General features: G+C 40.9%; 1 protein-coding gene across 1 annotated transcript in view; it reads right to left on the bottom strand.

Annotated features, from left to right (window-relative positions):
- Positions 1-3,024: 3,024 nt before the first annotated feature.
- The window catches only part of LOC106089896 (protoheme IX farnesyltransferase, mitochondrial), a 50,092-nt gene continuing 29,100 nt past the window's right edge, over positions 3,025-24,016 (bottom strand). The window contains exon 5 of the mRNA XM_013255889.2: positions 3,025-3,298. Coding sequence (XP_013111343.2) covers positions 3,057-3,298 — 242 coding nt within the window. The 3' untranslated portion in view covers positions 3,025-3,056. The remainder of the gene's footprint in view (positions 3,299-24,016) is intronic.

The following is a 24,016-nucleotide window of genomic DNA, read 5'->3' as shown; positions in this document are numbered from 1 at the left end:
GTCTAAGGATTGGATCAGTGCATCGGTTCGCACATTGTTCAAAGCCCCCTCGATGTCAATGCATACCGCCAGTGTGTACGTTTTGGCAACCTAGGATTCTTATATTTTATGCACAACCTCCTGCAGGGCAGTCTCCACCGACCTTCCCTTGACATAGGCATACTGTTTATATTTGAGCAGTTCGCTGGATGTCATACTCTTTATCATGGAGTCCACAATACGTTCCATGGTTTTGAGTAGTAAGGACGTAAGGCTTATGGGTCTGAGGCCTTTGGTGTCGCATATCTTGCCTCGCCGGGCTTAGGTATAAACACCACCGTTGCCTCCTGCCAGGCTTTCGGAGTACATGAAAGTCCTAGGCACGCTGTGAAAATTTTGGCCAGATGAGGCGCCAGATAGTCTGCCTCTTTCCGCAGTAACGCCGGAAATATTCCTTCAGGTCCGAGTGACTTAAATGGTTTGAAGCTCCTCAAGGATTCCTTTACCATAAATTCCGTAATTATAAACCTTCGATTAACGTCATTATTCCAAGATTCCGGTGATTCCGTGAGTCCCTTCGTATCCTGTGGAAAATGGGATTTCATTAAAAGCCTCAACATGTCCTCCGTTATCTCTGCTCTCACTCCCTCACTCCCATTTCGTCTACTAAAGTTTCAGTTTGGACATGGGTTTTTGGGAGGCATTTTTTATCTTGGCGGCGTCATTAACGCTATCGACCTGTTCGCGGAAAAGCTTCCAGGAGGCACGTTTTGCCACTCTGGTAATCTTATTGTATTCCTTGAGCCGTAATACATATCCCAATATATATCGGCTTTGTTACGACGTGCTCTGTTAAAAAGTCGGCCGACCTCTTTCCCAATATTGCGAATCACCACGGTCATCCAGGGGTTTTCTTGGGTTGATTTCCTTTCCCGAAGAGGACAACTATCTTCGAAGAATCCCACCAGTGTAGTCGTAATCCTGTTGACATTTTCGTCAATCTCTTCTATGCTTGGACAATCTAAAATATCTTGCCCAAGTCTTCTTCTGAGCAGCCTTCCGATTTTGTCCAGTTGGTTTTCAACTTATTCCGGAAGCTTATCGGATTCTGCGCTGGCCGTGCTATTCTAAACCTAATGTAGCGATGGTCAGAGAAAGAGTGTTCCATGGAGACCTTCCAATCCTGAACCTCATCGATTAGATTTTCAGAACATATCGTTATATATAATACCTCCTCCCTAATCCTATTAACAAAGGAAGCGGTGTTTCCAATATTAAGTGTTATTAGGTCGTTAGTATTCAAGAACTCTGCCAAGGCTTGGTCCCGCTTATTAGTGTTGGTACTACCCCACGAAATGTGGTGAGAGTTCGCATCGCACCCTATTAGTACTCCGTTTCCTGTCTGTTTAGTTTTCCCCACCAGCCTTTGTAGCTCCGACTTGGGTGGCGGTGTTGGAGAGTCGAAAGGCAGATAAAGTGATGCCAGGTATGCTCCTCCGTCTCCCTGTCTCACCACTGTTGCATCCGACGTTGACAAGTCTGGGAAAAATATATAATTCAAATTTTTATGACAAATAACGCAGGTCCTCGGCCGAGTACCAATGTTAGTAGTTAAAATGGATCAGTCCAGAAACTTTGTTCCGGGTCGTCCATGGCTCCTGAATTTAGGCAATATGGTTGTTGGGCGGTGTTGAGTCACCTGACACTGCATGGCCTGATGTCGCAGAATGCTCCCGTAGTGCGCCATGCCTTTAGTCTTAGCCAAACTCGTCACGGAGACTTGATCAACGCTAACCACAAAGAGAGTTCCTTCCTCAATTCTCCTCCCTATGGAAGACCTTCTACTTCTCTGCTACCAAACCTTCGTTTTGCTTGCCCAAGAATCCCAACATGCGTTCCGTCGCAAATTTACTGCCCCATCCCTTGATGAAGACCGTAGCCTTTGTGAGCTGGGGGATATCCATCTTTCTCACCAGGATCGCTATCTCGCTGAGCGATCTTTACGTAGCACATTGTATCCGTGACAACTGTGCAAGCTACAGGTGTTGGTCAACTTTGTCTCCTGGATCGCTGCGACCAATATATTCTTCCGACTCATACAATCGCCAATCTCATGGACCGTTGCAGTTTAGATTTAAAAATGATACACTTTCCGGCACTGGCCTGGCAATATTGGGGATGGGATGCTGACGACGACGATAACGCTTATGACCCACTGCTGTCTATGTTCGCACAGAACCTTGCAACATATCCAGTATGACTATACTCCAGTAGTAAAATGAGGCCAGAGCAAGATGGGAAATGTACCCACTTCATGCACCGGTTACACCACACCGACACCGACCGATGATGGAGGCGGTTCTGGCAAACCGAAAAGAACCAGGGTCCGGGGTTCTTTTCAATCCCAGCACCGACCAGAAGCGTGCGGAGAAGGCACTCCGGGATGTGCCTCTCCCATGAGGAAAAAAGACGAACACGTACACTGAGGCGGCAGCCCTTGCCGATGAGAGGTTCCATCGGGTCAATCCGATGCTTACAACCGGCTGCCATTGGATTTTCTTGAAGAATTACACTCGACTACAGGTGCCAAGTCAGCCACGCCTATAGGAGGGGAGGACAACTGTCTGATGCCACAACCGCAGCTGTTGGGTCTTTGGAGTCTATTTAGAGAAAGGCTTTAACATTTTTCGTAATAGGTAGCTATTCCGAGATACGGATTTTTATTTTCGAAGACGGAAATGAAACCACTTCCGCTCCACTCAACTGGTACTTTGCAGTTCCCATCAAATAGCAGCAATGCAGCAATAAATTAAAACGCGTTTTAAAAATCGCAAAACTAGCTTTACGCAATCTACTTTGTGAACTAATGATAACATTTAAATAAAATTTAACAGATATATTTATTGTAGACTTTGTGTTTGTTTGGTTTGTGGTTATATGTCATATAATATCCTATGGACTTTTCAAACTAAATACACAATGCAAGAACATTTATCTATTTTTATTTACATTTATTATATATATATATATATATATATATATATATATATATATATAAAGCAATTAATGTCCATAAATTATGTTGTTTTAAGTGACGTCTCTGACCGCGAAGTGTTTATTTGCGGTAGGTTCAATTTAAGCATACTCGTAATTTTGTTTTCTGAAAAATTGTTCAGTTGAATTTCTTTAGTGTTCTCTGCGATATACCAACGTTTCTTGTTAACCAACAGCAAAATCATAAGAATAGGTAGGTGAAGAAGTGAAAACCGGAATAGTTTTCGGGAAGTTCCACTGTTTGAATTTCTGTAAAATTTATAAGCTGAAACGAAAGTATGAAAAAAATCATTATTAAAAATGCAATATCAAAAAAAAAAAAAAAAATTATCATAAGTAACGCAGATTTTATGCTGATAAAAAATAATGTCGAATGTCGTACCCGTTAACAGGAATATATTCTGGGTTTCACTTTCATATTTTCCTTCAAATGAATTTGTTGTTATCTCGTAAGCAAACCTTGTAATACTTGTAAAATTTAAAAAAAAAGTATGAAATGGAAAGACTTCTAACCGACCTACACTAAAGTATGTCGTATTTCCAATTCATCTCCCAATCATAATTGGGGGTTGATCGCCGTGTGCCAGTGAAGAATATAATATTACATAATAAAGTTTGGACCAATACTAAATCCTTAAACATTTTTTAAAATCAAGAAATGTGTTGTTTTTTATGCCTAAGTTAAATGAAGTTGTTCGTACGCTAACTCTGTCAAAATCGAATTCGCAGCCGTGGTGATAGGTAGAGCATGGTGCCGTTTGTCTACTGGCTCCTAACCCTAACCTCAGTTATTCACCCAATAAATTTTCCAAGGTAATTCTACGCCAAAATATGAATCAACTTCAAATTTAGAGTTTTGTTTTACTTACTTCACCGCATACAAACTAAACCTATAATTAAGTCATCATTATTTCGAGATATTGTTGAATGTTAAATATGTGTCCGCATGAAACTTGCTTGAATAATCTGAAACTCATATCTTAACTTTAGCGGTATCGCTCACTGTTGAGTTCAATCAAAACTTTAGTTCAACAGACCTTGTCATTATAAATGACTCTCCAAGGCTTTCTCCCTATATAGCGCAAAAAAAGTAGAAACTATTTGAGCTAAAGAAAACGACAACCAGAATTTTGTTCGCTCTTGTTCTATAAATATTCAAAAATCTTAAAATCAAATCGCATAAAAATCAATATTACCATGAAGTCGCAAACTCCCACAGTAAAAATATTAATCAAATAATCGCAAAATCTATATATCAAAAAGTAATGTTGGTGACTAACATTCGCCGAGTTTATAGAAATCTAATTATCGAAACTTAGTTTAGGTTATGCTGAAAAAAGGGCTACGTATATTAATCCGCCAATAAGCCAGTAATCGGCTTGTTGTGCGCTCCAAAAAGTAACCTCGGAAAAGAAAATTTTAAGTTAGAAATTCCGGGCCAATTACAAAATCCTTAATTGTTTTCCTACCACTCCCCTAAGTTGGTTCATGTCTGGTATTGTGTCTCCACCTAAGTACCGGTGTCTTTTAGCCGCGAAAGCCGGACAATGACATTGGAAATGCTCCAACGTCTCATCATCTTGCCCACATTCCCTACACATGCTATCACTTGCCGCACCCATTTCGTATAAGCGAGCTCGTAGTCTTATGTGTCCCGCTATGATAGCTATACTGACATCCTTACTTGCTTTCGGTAATAGCCACGTCCTCCCACGACCCGAAACCCCCATAGGATTTTCGACGTCCTACCGACTGTTTCGCTGTTCGACAGTTCGTCGCCCACGCCCTTAACTTGGATTGCGTCGACCCAATTGGCTCGATTATACCGCGATGGTATGACCTGCACCCATCCTCAATCCATTCTCCCATCGCCTTAAGTCTCATAGCCGCAGTGGCTGCCTCACACTTAATCTGTATTCCAAGGGTCGGATATCTAGAATAGTCTCCAGTGCCCTAATGGGCGTGGTCCTCATCGCTCCGCCTATGCCAAGACAACATGTTCTCTGAACTTGTTTTATGCTGAACTTATGCTGCACTTTTTCTCCATAGCAGTGCACCAAACTAGGTAAGTAAGTATTGATCTAATCACGCTCCTGTAGAGCCAGTGGACTATCCTCGGATCCTTCGAGCCTAGGGCTTTCTCGGAACGCTCCTGAATGTGACACATCCAAATTAGTTTCCTAACCAAGATCACTCTTAAGTATTTGACCTTGTCAGATATCGAAATCGTTTTATTGAGGAAACGTAGTGCGCCAAATTGGACCACCTTTGTCTTTTACGTGAACAGGCATACTAGCCTAGTTCGGATCCTCACTCCTTAGAAGTATTATAACATCGTCTGTATGGTTTACGTTGTGCCGGTATTCTAAATTTCAGAGCTGTAGTTCAGTCTGTAAGGGTTTGAATTCTATTCTGCTTTCGGAATAGTCGCAGAAATTTTAATTGTTCCGCGAGCGGAATTTGACAGCAATCGAATGTTTATGTTTCCATACCAAAACTCGTTTTTTTTTATCTGCACTTATTGTTTTCTCTATTTAATTTTTTTTGCAAATAAATAAAGAAAAACGAACCATTGACATCAATGAAACGTACAAAAATGATGCCGGCAATGGTTTCAAGTGTTGCCACTTTGTTTTTTTTTTTTTTTGTTATTTTCCACACGATAAGCAGAGTACTATTTTTCTGCCTATTTTTAACCAACGTTTCGCCGAGGTTTTTTTTATATGTTATGTCTAACAGCATTTCGCTTGAAAAGCTGAACAGAATACTCAGCTTAAGTCGGAGTCCACCGTAGCGCAGAGGTTAGCATGTCCCCTATGACGCTGGCAATACCATCAGAAAAAAATTTCAGCGACGGTTTTCCCCTCCTAATGCTGGCAACATTTGTGAACTACTATGCCATGTAAAAACTTCTCCCCAAAGAGGTGTCGCACAACGGCACGCCGTTCGGACTCGGCTATAAAAGAGGCCCCTATCATTGAGCTTTTCTACGAAATATGGAGAATATGCATCAAAAACTGCAACAAAATATGGAGACTATGCATCAAAAACTGCAACACTTTTAGCGGAAAAGTATCCACAGAAGAAATTTAACCCAACAGTCTATAAAAAATTGGCACATGGCAAAGATGTAATTGACTATCAGTCATTGCCAATTGGATAGATTCTGAAAAAGCACATGTCTCTTAAAAAATTCTATAAAAATATAGATTACAGAATACGTTTAAAGGATCACAGGTGATGCACAATGAGCACCTATTAAACATTATGGCAGCATCTTCCGATCCATTTATTTCTTCAAAGCGGCATGTGAAGTCACGAAAAATATTTAGTTTAGAAATGATTAGTCTTTTAGACATAGATTCATATACGAATATCAAAAAAAAAATCTTCCAGTCGCCCGGTACATACTGCCAATATGTACATGTATTCTAAGTTTCGGAGCTGTAGCTCAATCCGTAAAGAAGGTACCATTTTGAACTTTTTAGTGCCAAAATGAACGAATATTAACAAAATCATCTAGTATCTCATGATAGTATAGTATCAGAGTTGTAGCTAAATATATAAAAGAAAGTACAAGTATATAAAGAAAGAAAAAAGTAAAGAAAACACATAAGTACGTTTTCTTCCACTCCTTATACGATTTCAGCATTTCGTATTTGATACAACTTATTGTTTTATTGTCAAGACTTCGATCATTTTTACCAAATTATTTAATTTTACTCGTCTTTAAATTAGTTCCTAAAAATCGCTTAACCAGCCAACATATATTTCCTAGTTGAACCTACATGTTAAATTTCAGAGCTTTAGTTCTATGTATCTGTAAAGAAAGTACGAAATGGTACCAAATACGGTACTAAACGTACCTTTCCCCCGTTTCCAATATTATTTTTCATTTTTTTTTCTATCTTCCTCCTTTTTTTCGTAACAACTATATATATATACCAAAAAATAGCAATTGCGATACTTAACGTGCTACTTCTCCCACTTCCGGTACGATTTTGGGAAATTTTTGTCACCAAATTTTGGTTTTTCGAAGCGCTTTTTCATTTGAGCCCAAAAATCCTTATAATTCAAGCTCTTTTTTGGTACGCCCCAGCCACACTCTTCCCATTTTCGTACCATTTTGTACTTTTTAGTACATAAACGTACAATATCACAAATTTCATAATTCTAACTTTAGCCGTTTGGGCTGGGCAGTGATCAGTCAGTCAGCCAATCAGTTAATCACGCGACTCTTTTATATATAGAGTCAAGCATTCCCCCCGGTCCGCGACGCCACCCCTTTAATTGGTATTCGAGATGACATTACTTTGGACTGCAAAGTCTACAAATTTCAAATGCCATTTAGGAAAATTAAATACAATAGTTACACTATATATATAAATTTTGCGTGCCTTAATCGACGAATATCAAAAAATTCTTATAGTCGTCTGTATCCCAATTTCAAGAGTTTTATCTTAATTCGTAAAAAAGGGAACTATTTTATAGAGCTCTAGCTCAATCCATAAAGAAAGTACCATTATGTACATTTTGGTAGCTAAATGTACGAATTTAAAAACATCTTCTAGTCGTATACGAATTGTGAATAAATCATTAAGTCATCCATCAATTATTTCCAATTTATACCTACATGCCAAATTCCAGACCCCCAGCTCCATCTGGTAAGAAAGATCGAAATTGTACTAATTTTGGTATCAAAATGAACGATTTGTGAATAGATTATTTAGTCACCCATTATTTATTTTCTAGTTGTACCTACATGCCTTATTTAATACCTCTAGCTCCATCTGCGAACAAGGTACTAAGTTAGGTTGAAAAGAGGGTGTAGATATTAATCCGCCTCATGCCACTATGGACATTTACCTATGCCAGTAATCGACTTATTGATTGTGGTTCGTTCAAAAAAAGAAAGGAGAATCTATGTTAGGAATTCCGTGCTTCTTACAAAGTCCCTAATTGTTTTCCATGCAACTCCACCGAGGTTGGTTCATGTCTGGTAGTAAATGGTACCAATTTTGGTACCAAAAATTACGAATTGCTCATAGATCACGCCAAATTTCAGATATCTAGCTCCATCTGTAAAGAAAGTATCAATTACGGTACTAAACGTACGTGTTCTCCCGTTACCGGTACTAAATTTTCCATTTTTTCTTTTCACTTTCATAATTTTGCAGTAGGTTTTCTTTAAGTCCAACTTGAAAAATCTAGCTCTATTCCTTCGCCCTGTTCAAAGTTCACCTGTTTCGTAAATTTTTGGTACTTTTTTAAAGTACTTAAATGTAAAAATTTTCAAAAACTCATATAGGCACCCCATTAAGGTGGCCAAAGTGTACCTAAGTTCCAAAATTCAGAGCTCCAGCTCAATCCGTAAAAAAGTACCAATTTCAGCACTAAACGTACTATTTCCCCCATTTCCGGTACGATTTTCCAAAAAAAAATTTCTCAAAACTTATATCATCGTGACGCTCTTTAATTTAATAATACCCTTTTTCGTACTATTTGGTACAGTTTAGTACCTTAATGTACGAATATCACCAAACACGGACTTACATATCTCGCGCCTCCGACTCAAACCAACATTTGTGCAAAATTTCATAGAGACTAGTTTCCCGGTGGTCTGCTTTGCCACCCCCGTTTTTAATTCCCAATTTTAGTATGCGGTTATACACTCAGTTTATATGGTTATGAAGTTTCATAATAACTGCGTATACAATTTCACAAATCTGTCCTCTTCTGTATAGAAAGTACCAACTAGTACAAAAATACAACAATACATCGAAAAAATCATTAAGTCGCCCAATATATTTTGTCAAGGTATAAATGAATTCTAATTTTGAGCGTTTTAGCTCAATTCTTAAAGAAAGCAAAATTTTGTATGTTTTAGTTCCTAAATGTAAGATTTTGAAAATAATCTTCTGGTCACCTAAAATTGTAGTTATATCCTAATCTTGAAAGCTCAAGATCATTTAGTCATCATATGATAGATGATTAAATGATCTATTCCTAGTTGTATTTTCAAGCCAAAATTCAGACCTCTAGCTCCATCTATGAAGAAAGTCCCAAATGGTACCAATATTGGTACCAGAATGCAGGAATTGTAAAAAGATCATAGTCACCCCCATCGCATTTTTCGTAGCTGCACCTTATGCCAAATTTCAGACCTCAAGCTCCATCTGTAATGAAAGTACCAAATGGCACCAAAATTTACGAATTTTGAATAGACCATTTAGTCCCTCATCATATATTTCCTAGTTTTACTGCATGCCAAATTTCAGACCTCTAGCTCCATCTGTAAAGAAAGTTCCAAATGGTACCAATTGCGGAAATAAACGTACGTTTTCTCACGTTTCCAGTACAATTTCTCCATTTTTTCTTTTCATCGCCATCTGTTTAGCCGAGAAATTAGAGAAACGACCGTGTTGATTGGTGTCTTGAACAGAACTACTCTTTATTTCTTACAAAAACTATCTTAACACCTAATACATACTTAAACTTCTGTAAACTGTACAATCTTAAATATCTAAGGACAACAAATACAACACACATTGATCCTATTTCCATCCACAGGATATTTACATAGTGAACTAGCTACCTGCCTTAGTTGAAACACATGTACTCTTAATGATTAGAAAATCACTTACTGATAAACGATACACTTAATGATAAACAATACAAATGCTTACTTCTACATAAGTGTTCCAACATGTGCTCATTTTATGATCTAAGGTTTTATCATAGAAATTCCCTATCTCTGGGTATATATACTATGCACACATGTCTGTTATTTGTTGGCCTATCCTCAACCAAACATACTGAACTGTACATTCTCCCCGCCTTAAAAGATCCTAGTCTTTTTATGAGTATTATATCTATTGAACATTGAATTGTTACATACAGAAAAATTACTTATAATTACAGTCTAAGTTGAATAAAGTTGAGCAAAGTAATATATATCTGTACATTTATATAGCAATTATTTTGTTTTATCTTAAACGAGGTAGTACAATGGATGCTGGCAGGTATCTTGATGACATGTTGCATACCTTCTTCAAAATCCATATCACGGCAATAATGATGACAATGATGATAATGCATGTAGTAACGCTGAAGCCATAATGTGCCAGATGATGAATATTTAAATGCGTGGGCCAGCCAAGAATTGAAGTTGCCTTAGGGATGTCTGAGAGTTTATAAATTGCAATCTCGTTATCCAACTTCAAATGTGACAATGGAGGTAAAAATGACGTCAAATTGATGTTTGGAATCATAAAATCAGCATCGCTGCTGTACCTGTCGTACGCCCATAAAGTGGTCTCTTCAGTTTCGAGATGACAATTTGGCTGTAGTTTTATCAGCCCTTGACCTTCTATAATAACAGCATGCCTTTTGTTGTCGCAAACAGCTTCAGCTCCCATTTGTGTCGAAATCGAAAATATCCAAGTATTTGGCGCTTGAACTTGTTTCCAATAATTTGCCCAAGCCTTGATCTCAACCTTGCAACTAGTTGGTACTCGTCTAGTCTTCAGAAACAATTGCACCTCGCAACTTTGCGTATTTCGTGTGTTGTATAAGGGATGAGTTTGAGGACAGATCATCATATCCTCAGTCTTCTGACAATGTGCCCAATTCTCTTCGCTGATGTAATAAAACATTGTTTTCCTCTCGTCAATTAACATATAACTGTTACTAGGTTGTATTCGTACAGATAAACCATCATGCATCTCCGGATATGCATGAATTGCATATGAAGTAAACAAATCAGCATTAATTAGCGGTAATCGTACGTTGAACAGAATAAACCCAATTGTTGTTCTTGTTGTAACATGTGCCAGTTTTGAAAGCTCCATTGGCCTCTCAGTAGGCAATCGCAACCTCTTGTTGACTGTGGACCTTATCCGCAGAATTTCGTCCTTCAATTTCTTAACAGAAATTAATTCATGCAGTAAGCTTCCTTTCGTGTTCGTCATCACAGTGATTAAATTCTTCTGAATTTCTCCAAACGCTTCTAATGTTGCTAATAGGCTTGTTGCTTTCCTCACAATAGCTTCTCGGTCGGCTAGATTATTCACCCGTGCATTCAAGGAATCGAAAGAGCCTTTGAACTTCTGGATGTTGTCGAATATTACCTCATTTTGCTTTTTAATGACTTCAGAGGTAATGTCTTGAATAGAAGTATAATTCCTCTCCAAACTCAATAGATACTCTTGATTTTCCGCAGCATTCCGTATCTTCTCAGAAAGAACTTCAGCGTGTTCTTCGTCCATCAATCCAAACAGTGAATGAAAAATACCTCCAACAAACGCAAGTGCCGCTCGTTTCGACCTTCTATCAGGCATTGATGACATTATAAGCTCGTTCCTATTTTGCACTTGATGATATGCTTCTTCCAGCTCGTTCCGCAGAAAGACTTGCTGCTTTTCCAACACCTTATCCACAAAAACTCCATAATCCGACATCGCATTATTTATAGTTGTCATTGAAGCTGCATATTTTGATATGTTGATATGCACCACAATATCCCACGATGATTTCGTTAGCCCCACTGTACTAACCTCTTCGAAGAATATGCTAGATTTCTCCGTGAATTTAATAATATCAATTTTAGCTCTAATTGGGCTTATTAGACACAATAAATTTATAATACAAACTATGAAATTCTTATTTTTTATCCTCTCTCTTCTTAAGGTCGGTGAGACCGAACCTTTTCGTTTGCATATAGTCGGCTTTTTGTTTTCATTGTAAGCTGCATTCAATATCGTAGCTTCATCTTCTCCGACTATTTCCTCATTGTTCTCAGTGGGAAAAGGACAAACATTTTGGATCGATCTTTTTGTTTCTCCCGTGCTGGTCCTTACGTCCACCATTCTACACAACCCATCCGAACCTATGATCGTTCGGATGACCCTGCCCCGCCTCCAGCTCAGAGGTGGCAGATTATCCTCTTTCAAAAGAACCAAAGTACCCGGTTGCATATTCGATTGAGGTTTATTCCACTTGTACCTCTTATTTAATTCGGACAGATATTCCATCGACCAACGTTCCCAAAACGCATTTGCATTTTCTTGTACTGCCCTCCAATGGTCTCGCAGCCCTTTATAGCATTTGTTCTCCGACGAATCAACTATTGTCGTAAAGGCCTCTCCTATTAGAAAATGCCCCGGAGTCAATACACTATTGTCATTTGGATCTTCAGACAATGGTGTTAACGGCCTGGAATTTAAAACGGCCTCAATTTGAGCGATTAATGTACATAACTCTTCGTATGTCATTATTCCCTCTACCGCCTTATGAAAATGCTTCTTCACTGATTTCACGCATGCCTCCCATAGTCCTCCAACATGCGGTGATCGTGCAGGAATATTAATCCACTCTATGTCCCGTTGCAGACAAAACTCATCAATCTTCTCCTTATGTTGTTTTTCTGCAAACAATTTGTAGATTTCGTGCAAACTGTTTGAGGCCCCTACAAAGTTAGTCCCATTATCACAATAAATCCTAGTTGGACATCCGCGCCTTGCTACAAACCTTTTTAATGCACCAATAAACGCCGCTGACGTCAAATCTGATGCCACTTCCAAATGCGCTGCTTTCGTGGCAAAACAGACAAAAACGCACACATACGATTTGTCTATTCTCTTTCCTCTAACTTTATGGTGTATTTCTATTGGACCAAGATAATCAATGCCCACATTCAAGAACGGGCGAGTTCTTATAACTCTGTCTCCTGGCAAATTCCCCATCATTTGATGAATTTTCCTTGGCTCTACCCTGAAGCATCTATAACACCTATTTACTATCTTTTTCGCCAATAATCTTCCACGAAGAGGCCAAAATTGCTGTCTTACTATTGCTAACAACCCTTGCGGACCGACATGCAAATGCTCCCTATGTAATTGTTCCACTATCATCTCTGTAACTTTGCATTTGTATGGCAACAACATAGGATGCTTTGCCTCATACAGCAATGCGCTATTTTCCAACCGGCCTCCTACTCTTAAAATTCCCGAACTGTCCAGTATAGGACATAATGTGCGAATATGAGATGCTTCATGTACCTTACCTTTTGCCAGCATCTTCTCCAATTCGGCCGAAAAATATTCCTGTTGAACATCCCGTATTATTAGCCTGAGTGCTTCCTTTCTGTAATGTACAATAGACTTATGACCATTTTTCTTCGCAATATTAACAAATTTCAAGACCATCGCCACTACGTTTTGCAGCACAGAAAACTTGTTTCTGTGATTAATGGTCTTCCACCAAACAATTCCTTCTTGAATAACGAGAATCTTCGCCGCTTTCTTAACATCAGGTACGTCCACAATCTGCTCAAACGTTGTCTCTTTCTCAACCAATTCCTTCAAAAAAACCGGACCTTCAAACCATAGTTCATTTTCCACGATCTGTCGTCCCAACAGCCCTCGAGATAACAAGTCCGCAGGATTTTCTTGAGACTTTACATGCCTCCATTGTGACAATTCTGTCATAGACTGTATAAAAGACACCCTATTTGATACAAATATTTGCAATACTGCCGGATCCAATCTTAGCCAGTTCAAAACAATTGTCGAATCTGTGTAATAATAAACATCAGCAGATCCCACCATTACCTTTAAACTTTCCAGCACCGCCTTCATGAGCTCAACTAATAACACACCAGCACACAATTCCAAACGTGGCAGTGTTATCACCTTTATTGGTGCTACCCTTGACTTCGATGTCGCCAACTTACTACTTACATTGCCCTCGCTATCAATAGTTCGGACGTAGATAGCTGCACCATACGCTTTCATTGACGCATCGCTAAACCCGCATAGTTGAATTTTCATTGGTTTCACACAACATACATGCCTCGGCACCCTTACTTCATTAAGACATATCAAATTCTCCTTTATCCTTACCCATCTTGCACATACATCGTTATCAATCACATCATCCCAATCGACTTTCAATTTCCACAAATCCTGCAGCAGTATTTTTGTCAACACCACAACAGGACCAATCAGCCCCAATGGATCAAACAATCTTGAAATTTCACCCAAAATCGTCCTTTTCGTTACAGTTGTCATTTCTTCACGGTGATAGTTGAAGCTAAATACATCTCTTGATGGGCTCCAACTTATACCTAAAGCCTTTACACAATTAACCAGGCCCGATTCAAGTTTAAATGTTTTTTCCACATCCTTTTCATCGACACTTTCCAATATTAGCTCGTGATTTGCGCACCACTTCCTCAAAGGCATTCCATACCGTTGTAAAATGAGTGCAATGTTGTCTCGAAATGCCTTAACAGACTCAAGACAGTCTCCTCCTGTCATCAAGTCGTCTACATAAAAATCACATCCAATTGCTTCAGACTCCATCGGATATTCATCCTTATTCCACTTGGCAATTGTCTCCAAACATTTTACTGCCAAATATGGAGCTGCCGCAGTGCCATACGTAACCGTCTTGAGGACATATGTTCCAATAGGCTCGTTATCGTTCCAACGCCAAAATATCCGCTGAAACTTTGTATCACAGCCTTCTACCCAAATCTGTCGATACATTTTCTCAATATCAGCAGAGAACACATACCTATGCCTCCTAAATCTGAGCAAAATATTAAATAAATTCTCCTGCACCTTCGGACCTGTGTATAATACGTCATTCAGCGACACATTTGAAGTGGTTTTGCACGACGCATCAAATACCACTCTCAACTTTGTAGTCGAACTTTCCGGGCGTAATACACAATGATGTGGCAAATAATATCCATCCTCCAATCTGGGCACCTCTGTCAACTTTTTCATATGTCCCATGTCTAGATATGTCCGAAGAAACTCGTGGTACTGCGCTTTCAACGATTCTTGTTTCTCAAGCTTTCTCTCGAGAGCAAAAAATCGTCGCCTTGCAATTCCCGCCGAGCTTCCTAATTCACTACATCCCTTTTTCAATGGCAACTTCACTTGAAATTTTCCATCCGCTGCCAATTTAACGCTGTTGTCAAAAATTTCCTCACACTCCTTCTCGTCCACTGTTAACCTCCTCATTTGTGGAACCTCTTCTATCTCCCAAAACCTCCTCAGCACTTCATCACCTTTGTGAATCGTTGCCACAATTTTAGGGCTTGAATCTGAATGGTCCATTATTGCAGGGCCACTTACTACCCATCCTAACAAAGTTTCCTGCACTCTTATCCCACGCTTTTCACTGCGCAATTGACCACTTGCCAAAACATCAAAAAATATTTCCGCCCCTACTAACATATCAACACCCCTTGGAACATTATACTGGGGATCTGCCAGTAACACTTTCTGCGAAAATCTCTCCGTCCTAACCCTCGACTCCGGAACATTTGATAAAATATTCTTTATTACTAACGCATCCACACTAGCGCTATAATCTGACGTTCGCGATCGAAGATTGACTCCTACCTTTTCATCAATCACGGATTTATGACTCGCCAACCCTTCTATTTCCTTTCTGGTGCTTTCACCAGATAACTTCAATTTGTTCCTAAATTCTTTGGTCATAAGACACACTTGTGACCCACTATCCAGCAGGATACGACAGTCTATCCACTGTCCATCTCCATTCTTCACCTGAACAACCGCCGTGGCCAATAATACACATGTATCATCTTTAACAATCTTGTCACTTACCACTGCGCTTTTCTGTCCAGTCTTCGCCCTATGAAGAAGTGAATGATGCTCACCGTTGCAACTTTTGCAATTGAACTTGGTGGTACATAACCTTTTGGTATGACCACTGCCCAAACATCTGGAACAAGCACCACTATCCATTACCCTGTCCCATCTCTCCTTGATTTCAAGGTTCCTAAATCTCGAGCATCTGTAGAGTGGATGCCACGTCAGACAACCAAGAACACATTTGTGTCCTTTAGTCGTCTGCTCCTTAGCATTCGGTATCTCTTCCCCTTGGAAATCACCCTTCCTCTGGGCACCATCCGATACCTTTATTCCCGAAGGATTTACCAACCCTTCTTCATTCCTTTGAATGAATTGTTGGCTTGCCTCCAAGGAATACTGCATCTGATTCAAAAATTCCATGAGACTATCCACTTTTGGAATCTCACGGGATTTTCCTAAGTGCTGCTCAAACTGGATCCTCAAATTCTCATCCAGTTTTCTCTGCAACACATAACACAAGAAAGCTTGATACATCTCTTGTGCATCAAGCTTTAGTGCGTTTAAACCCTGTAAACTTTCGTTTACAACCTCTACAAATCTCCTCACACTTTGTGAGTTAAAAAATACGCCAGGAGCATCCAATATGGACTTAAAATAGAGTGATGTCGTCGCTCTATTATTTGAGTAGTGTTCACTCAACAAATTCCATGCCGTCTCAAAATTCTCATCCCTAACCGGCAATTTCGCAATTTTCCGCGCCGCTTCTCCCTTTATCTTCGACTTCAATACACACATCTTCTGTGTATTGGAGATCGGTTGCTCCATCACCAATTGTTCGAACAACTCCCTAAACGTCTCCCACTCTACAAACTTTCCGGTAAATACAGGAATTTCTATAGAGGGCAACGTAAATGGAAGAGTTGTAGCCTTATTCTCTATTCCAGGAATGTCCGAGTAGGAATCCCTCAAGCCATAGAAAACTTCCGTCAAGTCATCGTCCGGAAACTCTTCCATGTATTGCAAAAATACAGTCTCAGCTAGCCTGTACTTCTCCTTCACCACATCAGCAGAAACCCTTTTACTTTTCAACCCCTCAATCTTGGCCTCTAGCTCGTCCAAGACATATTGGAATTTCCGAATAAGACCAGTGCTCTTCCTTACATCAGCAGGCCGTCCTAGTCGCATTTGGCTGATATGCCCAAATATATCATCCCGCCTTTCCTGGGTCTGTCTAGCACCCACGCCAAATGTGGGCAAGGAGAACGCTCCAGCACCATCTGAGTCTTTCCTGGGTTCCATCATTCGAGTTTGCTCAGATGTGGGACTCAGGGACGCATCTTCTCCAACTTCCACCCCCTTCTGGCCCTTAGAATTGGATGGTTTACCGTCTCCTACCGCTTTCGGAGCGTTTGTCGCAAGCCTATTATCGATTCCCATGCCATCTCTGACCTGATAATATAAAACCTCAAATTTCCTCATCGAATCCCGCACTCCGTCTACGAAATTTCCTGTGAAGTATGCGTCATTTTGCATCGTATGCGACGGCGGCCTGATTTCGTCATCAGTGTTCTCAAACTCTTCGACTAACTGTTTGAAACACGCCCACATCGCCACCAACTCCGATTCTCTTATACCTGCACCCGCCTGACTCAATTTCGTGTACAAGCCAGCAATATTTTGCCCTACAACACCCTGTCGCTCTATTCTGGCGCTAACACTCATCTTATGTTTTCTTCTTTTTCTTTTGAATATTTCTCTTTGAAATATTTTTTTTTTATTATTATCACTCTTGCTTTTTTTTTTTCACTAAGTACCAACACAAAAAAAAATTTTCACGCTCCAAAACAAAACACTAAGATTTTTTTTTTTTTTTTTTTTTTTTAAGAATTTTTCATTTAAAAGCACTTTCTTTTTTTTCCGCGCGTTCGTAAAACTTGGGGTCACCAAATGTTTAGCCGAGAAATTAGAGAAACGACCGTGTTGATTGGTGTCTTGAACAGAACTACTCTTTATTTCTTACAAAAACTATCTTAACACCTAATACATACTTAAACTTCTGTAAACTGTACAATCTTAAATATCTAAGGACAACAAATACAACACACATTGATCCTATTTCCATCCACAGGATATTTACATAGTGAACTAGCTACCTGCCTTAGTTGAAACACATGTACTCTTAATGATTAGAAAATCACTTACTGATAAACGATACACTTAATGATAAACAATACAAATGCTTACTTCTACATAAGTGTTCCAACATGTGCTCATTTTATGATCTAAGGTTTTATCATAGAAATTCCCTATCTCTGGGTATATATACTATGCACACATGTCTGTTATTTGTTGGCCTATCCTCAACCAAACATACTGAACTGTACACCATCCTTTTGCACCAGATGTCTTACAAGTCAAATTTCAAAATTCTACCTTTATCCATCTGCCCTTTACAAAGTTCACCCATTTCGCACCTTTTTGTACTTTTTTTAGTACCAAAAGCACAAAACTATTATAGTCACCCATTTAAGGTTGCCATAGTGTACCTAAGATCCTAAATTCAGAGCTCTATTTCAATTTACAAAGAAAATACCTAAATATTGGTATTCTTTCTCCTGTCAGTTATCAGTTGTTACTTTTAGCTTGCTTTAGAAAAAAAGTGTAAAAAAAGTATATTTGATTAAAGTTCATTCTAAGTTTTATTAAAAATTCATTTACTTTCTTTTAAAAAATCCGCAATTACTTTTTAGGCAACCCAATGGTACTCTGTTTATTTATACCTTGACAGTATATATTGGGCTATTTGGTACTTTCTTTACAGTAGGGGACAGATTTCTGAAATTTTATTCGAAATTATTACAAAACTTCATAAAACCATTCGATACAATCGCTGATGCTGAAGTTGATAATCGTTTCGAATTTGGGTTTCCTTCCGATTTTTTTTATTATTCTTAAGTCTATAGATACATATATCATTACAGACCAATATAAATATACATATATACACAAAAAAAAATTGATTATTAACTAGGATTTAAGTATAGTGTAATTTTTCCTTTTAATGAGTATCTATCCTCAGTTAAAAAAATGATAATATTTATTAAAATCTAAACAAATGTCAGAATGAGGTCCAAGTAGCAGTAACCCGACTAAAGAACAACAAGGCAGAAGGAGCCGACGGGTTACCAGCTGAACTATTTAAGACCGGAGGCGACACGCTGATAAGGCGTATGCATCCGCTTATCTGCGCAATCTGGCTAGAAGAACGCATACCCGATAATTGGAACCTCAGCATACTATGTCCCGTACACAAGAAAGGAGACAAGACGAAATGTGCCAACTACAGAGGAATAAGTCTCGCCCCCCATCGCATACAAGATACTCTCGAGCGTACTGTGTGAAAGATTAAAACCTAAAGTCAATGAGAAAATTGGGCCCTATCAATGCGGCTTTAGACCAGGTAAATCCACCCTAGACCAGATATTCACACTGCGCCAAATCCTGGAAAAGACCCGAGAAGGACAAATCAACACCTACCACCTCTTTGTAGACTATAAAGCCGCTTTCGATACTCCCTTACGTTCAAAGGTATTTCAAGCCATGTCTGAGTTTGGTATCACTGCAAAATTAATAAGACTGCAGGATGACACTTGCGATACGCGTTCCTCAGTAAGAATAGGAAAGAATCTCTCCGAACCATTTAATACCAAACGAGGTTCCAGACAAGGATCGTGTGATCTCTTTAATATCCTGCTGGAGAAGATTATACGAGATGCAGAAGTGAATAGATATGCCGACGACATCGATATCATAGGTCGGTCACTGGAAGTAGTAACTGCAGCCTTTGAAAGAATCGAAAGAGAGTCAGTGAAAATGGGTCTGGCAGTAAATGTAGATAAGACGAAATGGATGGTTTCCACTCCCAAAAAGCCTTGTACAACCGAGCAGATAAAGAACATGGAGAAAGTTGGGAACCACAACTTTGAGATAGTCAGTAACTTTATCTACCTCGGCACCGCCGTAACCGAAACGAATGACACCAGTTTTGAGATAAAGCGAAGAATAATACTGGCAAACAGATGCTGCTTTGGACTAAGTAAGCAGTTTAGAAACAAGGCCACCTCTCGACAGACGAAGACTACACTTTACAAGACACTGATACTACCCGTGCTGTTATATGGTTCTGAAGCATGGGTACTTGTGAAAGCAGATGAGGCAGTGCTTGGAGTATTTGAGAGAAAGATTCTTTTCTCAAATACTCCAAGCAAGTATGGACCAGTTAGCGTTAACGGAGAATATAGGCGACATATAAACCACGAGCTGTATGACAACGATAGCATAGTTACACGCATCAAAATACAACGGCTGCGTTGGCTAGGTCATGTTGTCAGAATAGATGAAGAAGCTCAAGCAAAGAAGTCTTTTGAAGGCAATCACGGTGGTACACGCAAACCGGGAAGACCAAAAGCCCGATGGAAAGATCAAGTTGTGGGAGACACCTCGAAACGTGGTGTCAGAGATTTTAGAATGAGCGCAGAAGATCGAGGCGCTTGGAACGCTATTCTACGTTCGGCTAGTGGAAGAAATATTCTGTCGTAGCCAATTAAAGTAAATAAGTAAACAAATGCTACGAAAAGGATCGTTATTTGCAAAATCGCTTTGATGATATTGTTTATTAGGTTAGGTTAGGTTCAAGTGGTAAAGTGGTAGTCTGCCATCAGACTCACTTAGACGTTTTCGTCCATTGTGATAACACAGGAGCAGAAGAAGGAAGATGCCTTCTAGTACCTACAGTTGAACAATCCAGATCGCTTTAAAAAGCCCAATAACTTGCGAATGGTCACATCCGCTAAATCAGACAGGTTCTCAAAGAAATGAGAACCTAAAGTGGAACTCCTTCTGACTGCAAGTGCGGGACACACACACAGAAGGTGTTCTATAGTATCTTCTTCCTCGATGTCCCTACAGCTTCTGCAAAAGTCGTTGCTGGTAACGTTCAGTCTGTCAGCATGTTTTCCGATTAGACAGTGGCCCTGGAATGTGTAAGGTAGTTCCTAGTCTCGGATATCTCTGTGGCCCGGCACCCAGAACAGGTGAGTTTTGAGCTGTTCAGCCATCTCGTTGAGATATCTGGGACAGTTGAGGACGGTTTTTGTATTCAGAAATAAGTTCTCCAGGGATTTAATGGCTGCCTGGCTGTCTGAGAAGATATTTATGCCAATCGTCGTAATGACATTATATCTTAGTCATTCCACCACTTCCTTAATAGCAAGGATCTCTGTTTGATACACATTGCAGTGGTCGGGCAACTTCTTCGATATGATCAATTCTAGATCTTTAGAATACACCCCAAAGCCCACCTGGGCGTTTAGTTTGGAACCATCCGTATAGAAGTCTATGTAACTTCTGTTACCATGGATATCGTCGTTGTTGTTGTAGCAGTTTATTGTGTTCTATCTTTCGTCTGCTTGATTCTGTTGAGTGTCAAGACCCAGGAACTCTGCGACTAAGATGGGGTGCGTCCACAGGGATCTGGGTCTGAGTCGAGTGGGTCTGGCCGGGCAGTTAAACAGGTGACGTGTATCGTGCGGTCCCTGGTTACAATCGGGACATACATCTTGCACGTCGGCATCAATCCTAGGAATTGAGGCGGCTGCATCTGCCGGAACGTAATTGAGCCAGAACTACTCTGGTTTGCCGGGGGAGGTCGATTTCTTCGGGTGCAATGGGTGGCGGTCGTTCTCCAAGGACTACATTCACCCGGTAGACAATTACCGCGTGTGCTACCGTGTCTGCATGAATGTTGTTCAGATCCGCTTGATATGCCGCTTGATCTAGAGGTTCTCTCTTGTCTCTTAAGGCTTCTGGGTGGTGGGTATCTATCCACAAGATGATGATTTGGATGGTTCCTGTGATAAAGCCCAGCCCCGAAAGTTTAGGGGCTGTCAATTGTGACACAAAGTATTTTGGGACACTTGATGTTCGGAATCATTTCTCCATCGACCATCACAGTCAGCTCAGTATTCACCTCACACGTATTTGTAGTGAGCAGTGTGGCTGAAGATTTGGTGGCGGATATCTTCAGATTTCTTGCAGCGAAATATGAGGCAAGCTCGTTGAGGTAGACGTTCAACCTATCGCAGATGTCATCAATGGGTGGGGGCCTGATGCCATGATCGTACAATCGTCCGCATATGATACGATCTCTATGCCGTCTGGAGGGGATGGGATGGAGGATAAGTAGAGGTTAAACAGAGCCGGAGATATCACCCCATCTTGGGGAACTCCCTGTTTCACTCTACGGTGTTTCGACTTCTTATCCCTAAATTCCACAAATGACTGGCGGCCACACAGATAATTCGCGACCCATCGTTTCAGGCCTGGCTGGAGGGACGTGTTAGCGATGTCCTCAAATAATTTGGCATTGCTGACCGTGTCGAATGCCTTCGATAGGTCCAGTGCCACGAGGACCGTCCTATCACATGGCCTGGGCTGATTGAAGCCACGGCAAATGTGTGCGGTGATGGCATGCAAAGCTGTTGTTGTGCTGTGCAGTCTCCGAAATCCATGTAGATGCTAGGCGAATGGAAATTCTCCTACGAGGCTCGGGAGGAGTAATGCCTCAAGCGTCTTTGCCACTGGTGAGAGAAGGGAGATCGGTCTGTACGACTCCCCCAAACTCGGGTCTTTTCCAGGCTTCAGTAGCGGGATCACTCTGCCCATTTTCCAGACATCGGGAACTATAAGAGTGTTCAATGACAGGTTGAGGACAGTGGTAAGGTACTCAACTCCAGGTGAATCCAGATTCTTCAGCATCAATGTAGAGATTCCGTCGGGGCCCAACCCCTTGGAAGATTTGACGCCACGGATGACATTCGTAACTTCGCCCACGGTAAATTGTGATGGCTGTTCATCGGCTCGGAGACCACGAATATGGCGAATGACTCTCCTCCTTGCCCTGTCTCTCTCGGGATGCACAATAAATTGACGGTTGAACAACCTGGCGCATCGCTTCGGGTCAGTCACGGTTATCTCGCCAAAAGTGACTGAGGTCCTGTCATCCCGTCTACCGGGGTTCGAGAAAGACTTAACAGTGGCCCACAGTTTGCCTGCACCGGTGCCTAAGTTACATTGCTCCAAGTGTTCCAGCCACAAATTCCGCTTATGTTCGTTGACTACCCTGTTTATTTCCAGATTCAGCTCGCTGATTCTGGGGTTAGCAGGGATCGATAGCACGAATCCCATCACGCTCGTCTGCGAGTACCACTGCTTGTGCCGGGAAATTGGGTCGCACTTGGGGTTTTCGACCGGCTGGTAAAGCGAGCGGCTGCTGCGTTGATGATGTCTCGGAATTTCCTCTCGGCTACAAGCACATCAGAGGGGGGGTGGCAGTTCAGTGAAGCGGCGATTGGTATACTCTCTGAAGCCAGTCCAACCGGCCTTCTTATAATTGATGAACGTCCGGCGTTCAGAGGTTATGAAGTCGGGTGCTCGGTCGATGGTGAGAATTATGGGGAGGTGGTCTGACCCCAAAGAGATGACGGCTTGCCAGAATACGTCACTCAGGAGATCAGGGGATGCAATTGAGATGTCTGCCGAGCTGCTGCACCTTTTCGTAATCCTAGTGGGGGCATCCTCATTCACCGTGCAAAACGTGGAGCTATCTATCTGCTCTGCCAAAACTATGCCACGCTGGTCGTTACCTAGGGGAGAATGCCATGACGTGTGATGTGCATTAAAATCCCCTAGAACCAGACGATTATGGCCAGATAGCAACCCACTTATGTCGGGGTTGTAAGCCTGGCCATTAATCGGGACACATCTACCAACCGGCGGTATATACACGTTGTATATCTCTATCTCGGCAGTACCAGACCTGACTGCTACCCCCATACATTTCATGTATGGGTCACTAGCGTCAAGCGCAGGCGAGATAGGTCTATACTGCACGGAATGGTGTATAACGAAGGCCAATCCCCCACCTCCATTCCTTGAGCGATCCTTACGTAGCACATTGTAACCGTGACAACTGTGCAAGCTGCAGGTGTTGGTCAGCTTTGTCTCCTGGATCGCTGCGACGATATGCTCTTCCGACTCATAAAATCTACGATCTCATCGATCTTGCCACGCAGTCCGTTGCAGTTTAACTGCAAGAACGATACACTTCCCGGCACTGGCCTGGCAATAGTAGGGCTAGGGTGCTGTCGTTGCATAAATTGCCGTACGGGAGAGGTCGGGGGGGTCACATAGTCCGACGACGGCGACGCTTGTGACCCACTGCTGGCTATGTTCGCACAGCACCTTACGACATAGCCAGTATGACTATACTCCCGTAGTGAAGTTAGGCCAAA

The sequence above is a fragment of the Stomoxys calcitrans genome, chromosome 3 (assembly GCF_963082655.1).
Source record: "Stomoxys calcitrans chromosome 3, idStoCalc2.1, whole genome shotgun sequence".
Taxonomy (NCBI): domain Eukaryota; kingdom Metazoa; phylum Arthropoda; class Insecta; order Diptera; family Muscidae; genus Stomoxys; species Stomoxys calcitrans.
This window is presented reverse-complemented; position numbering and strand designations above follow the sequence as displayed.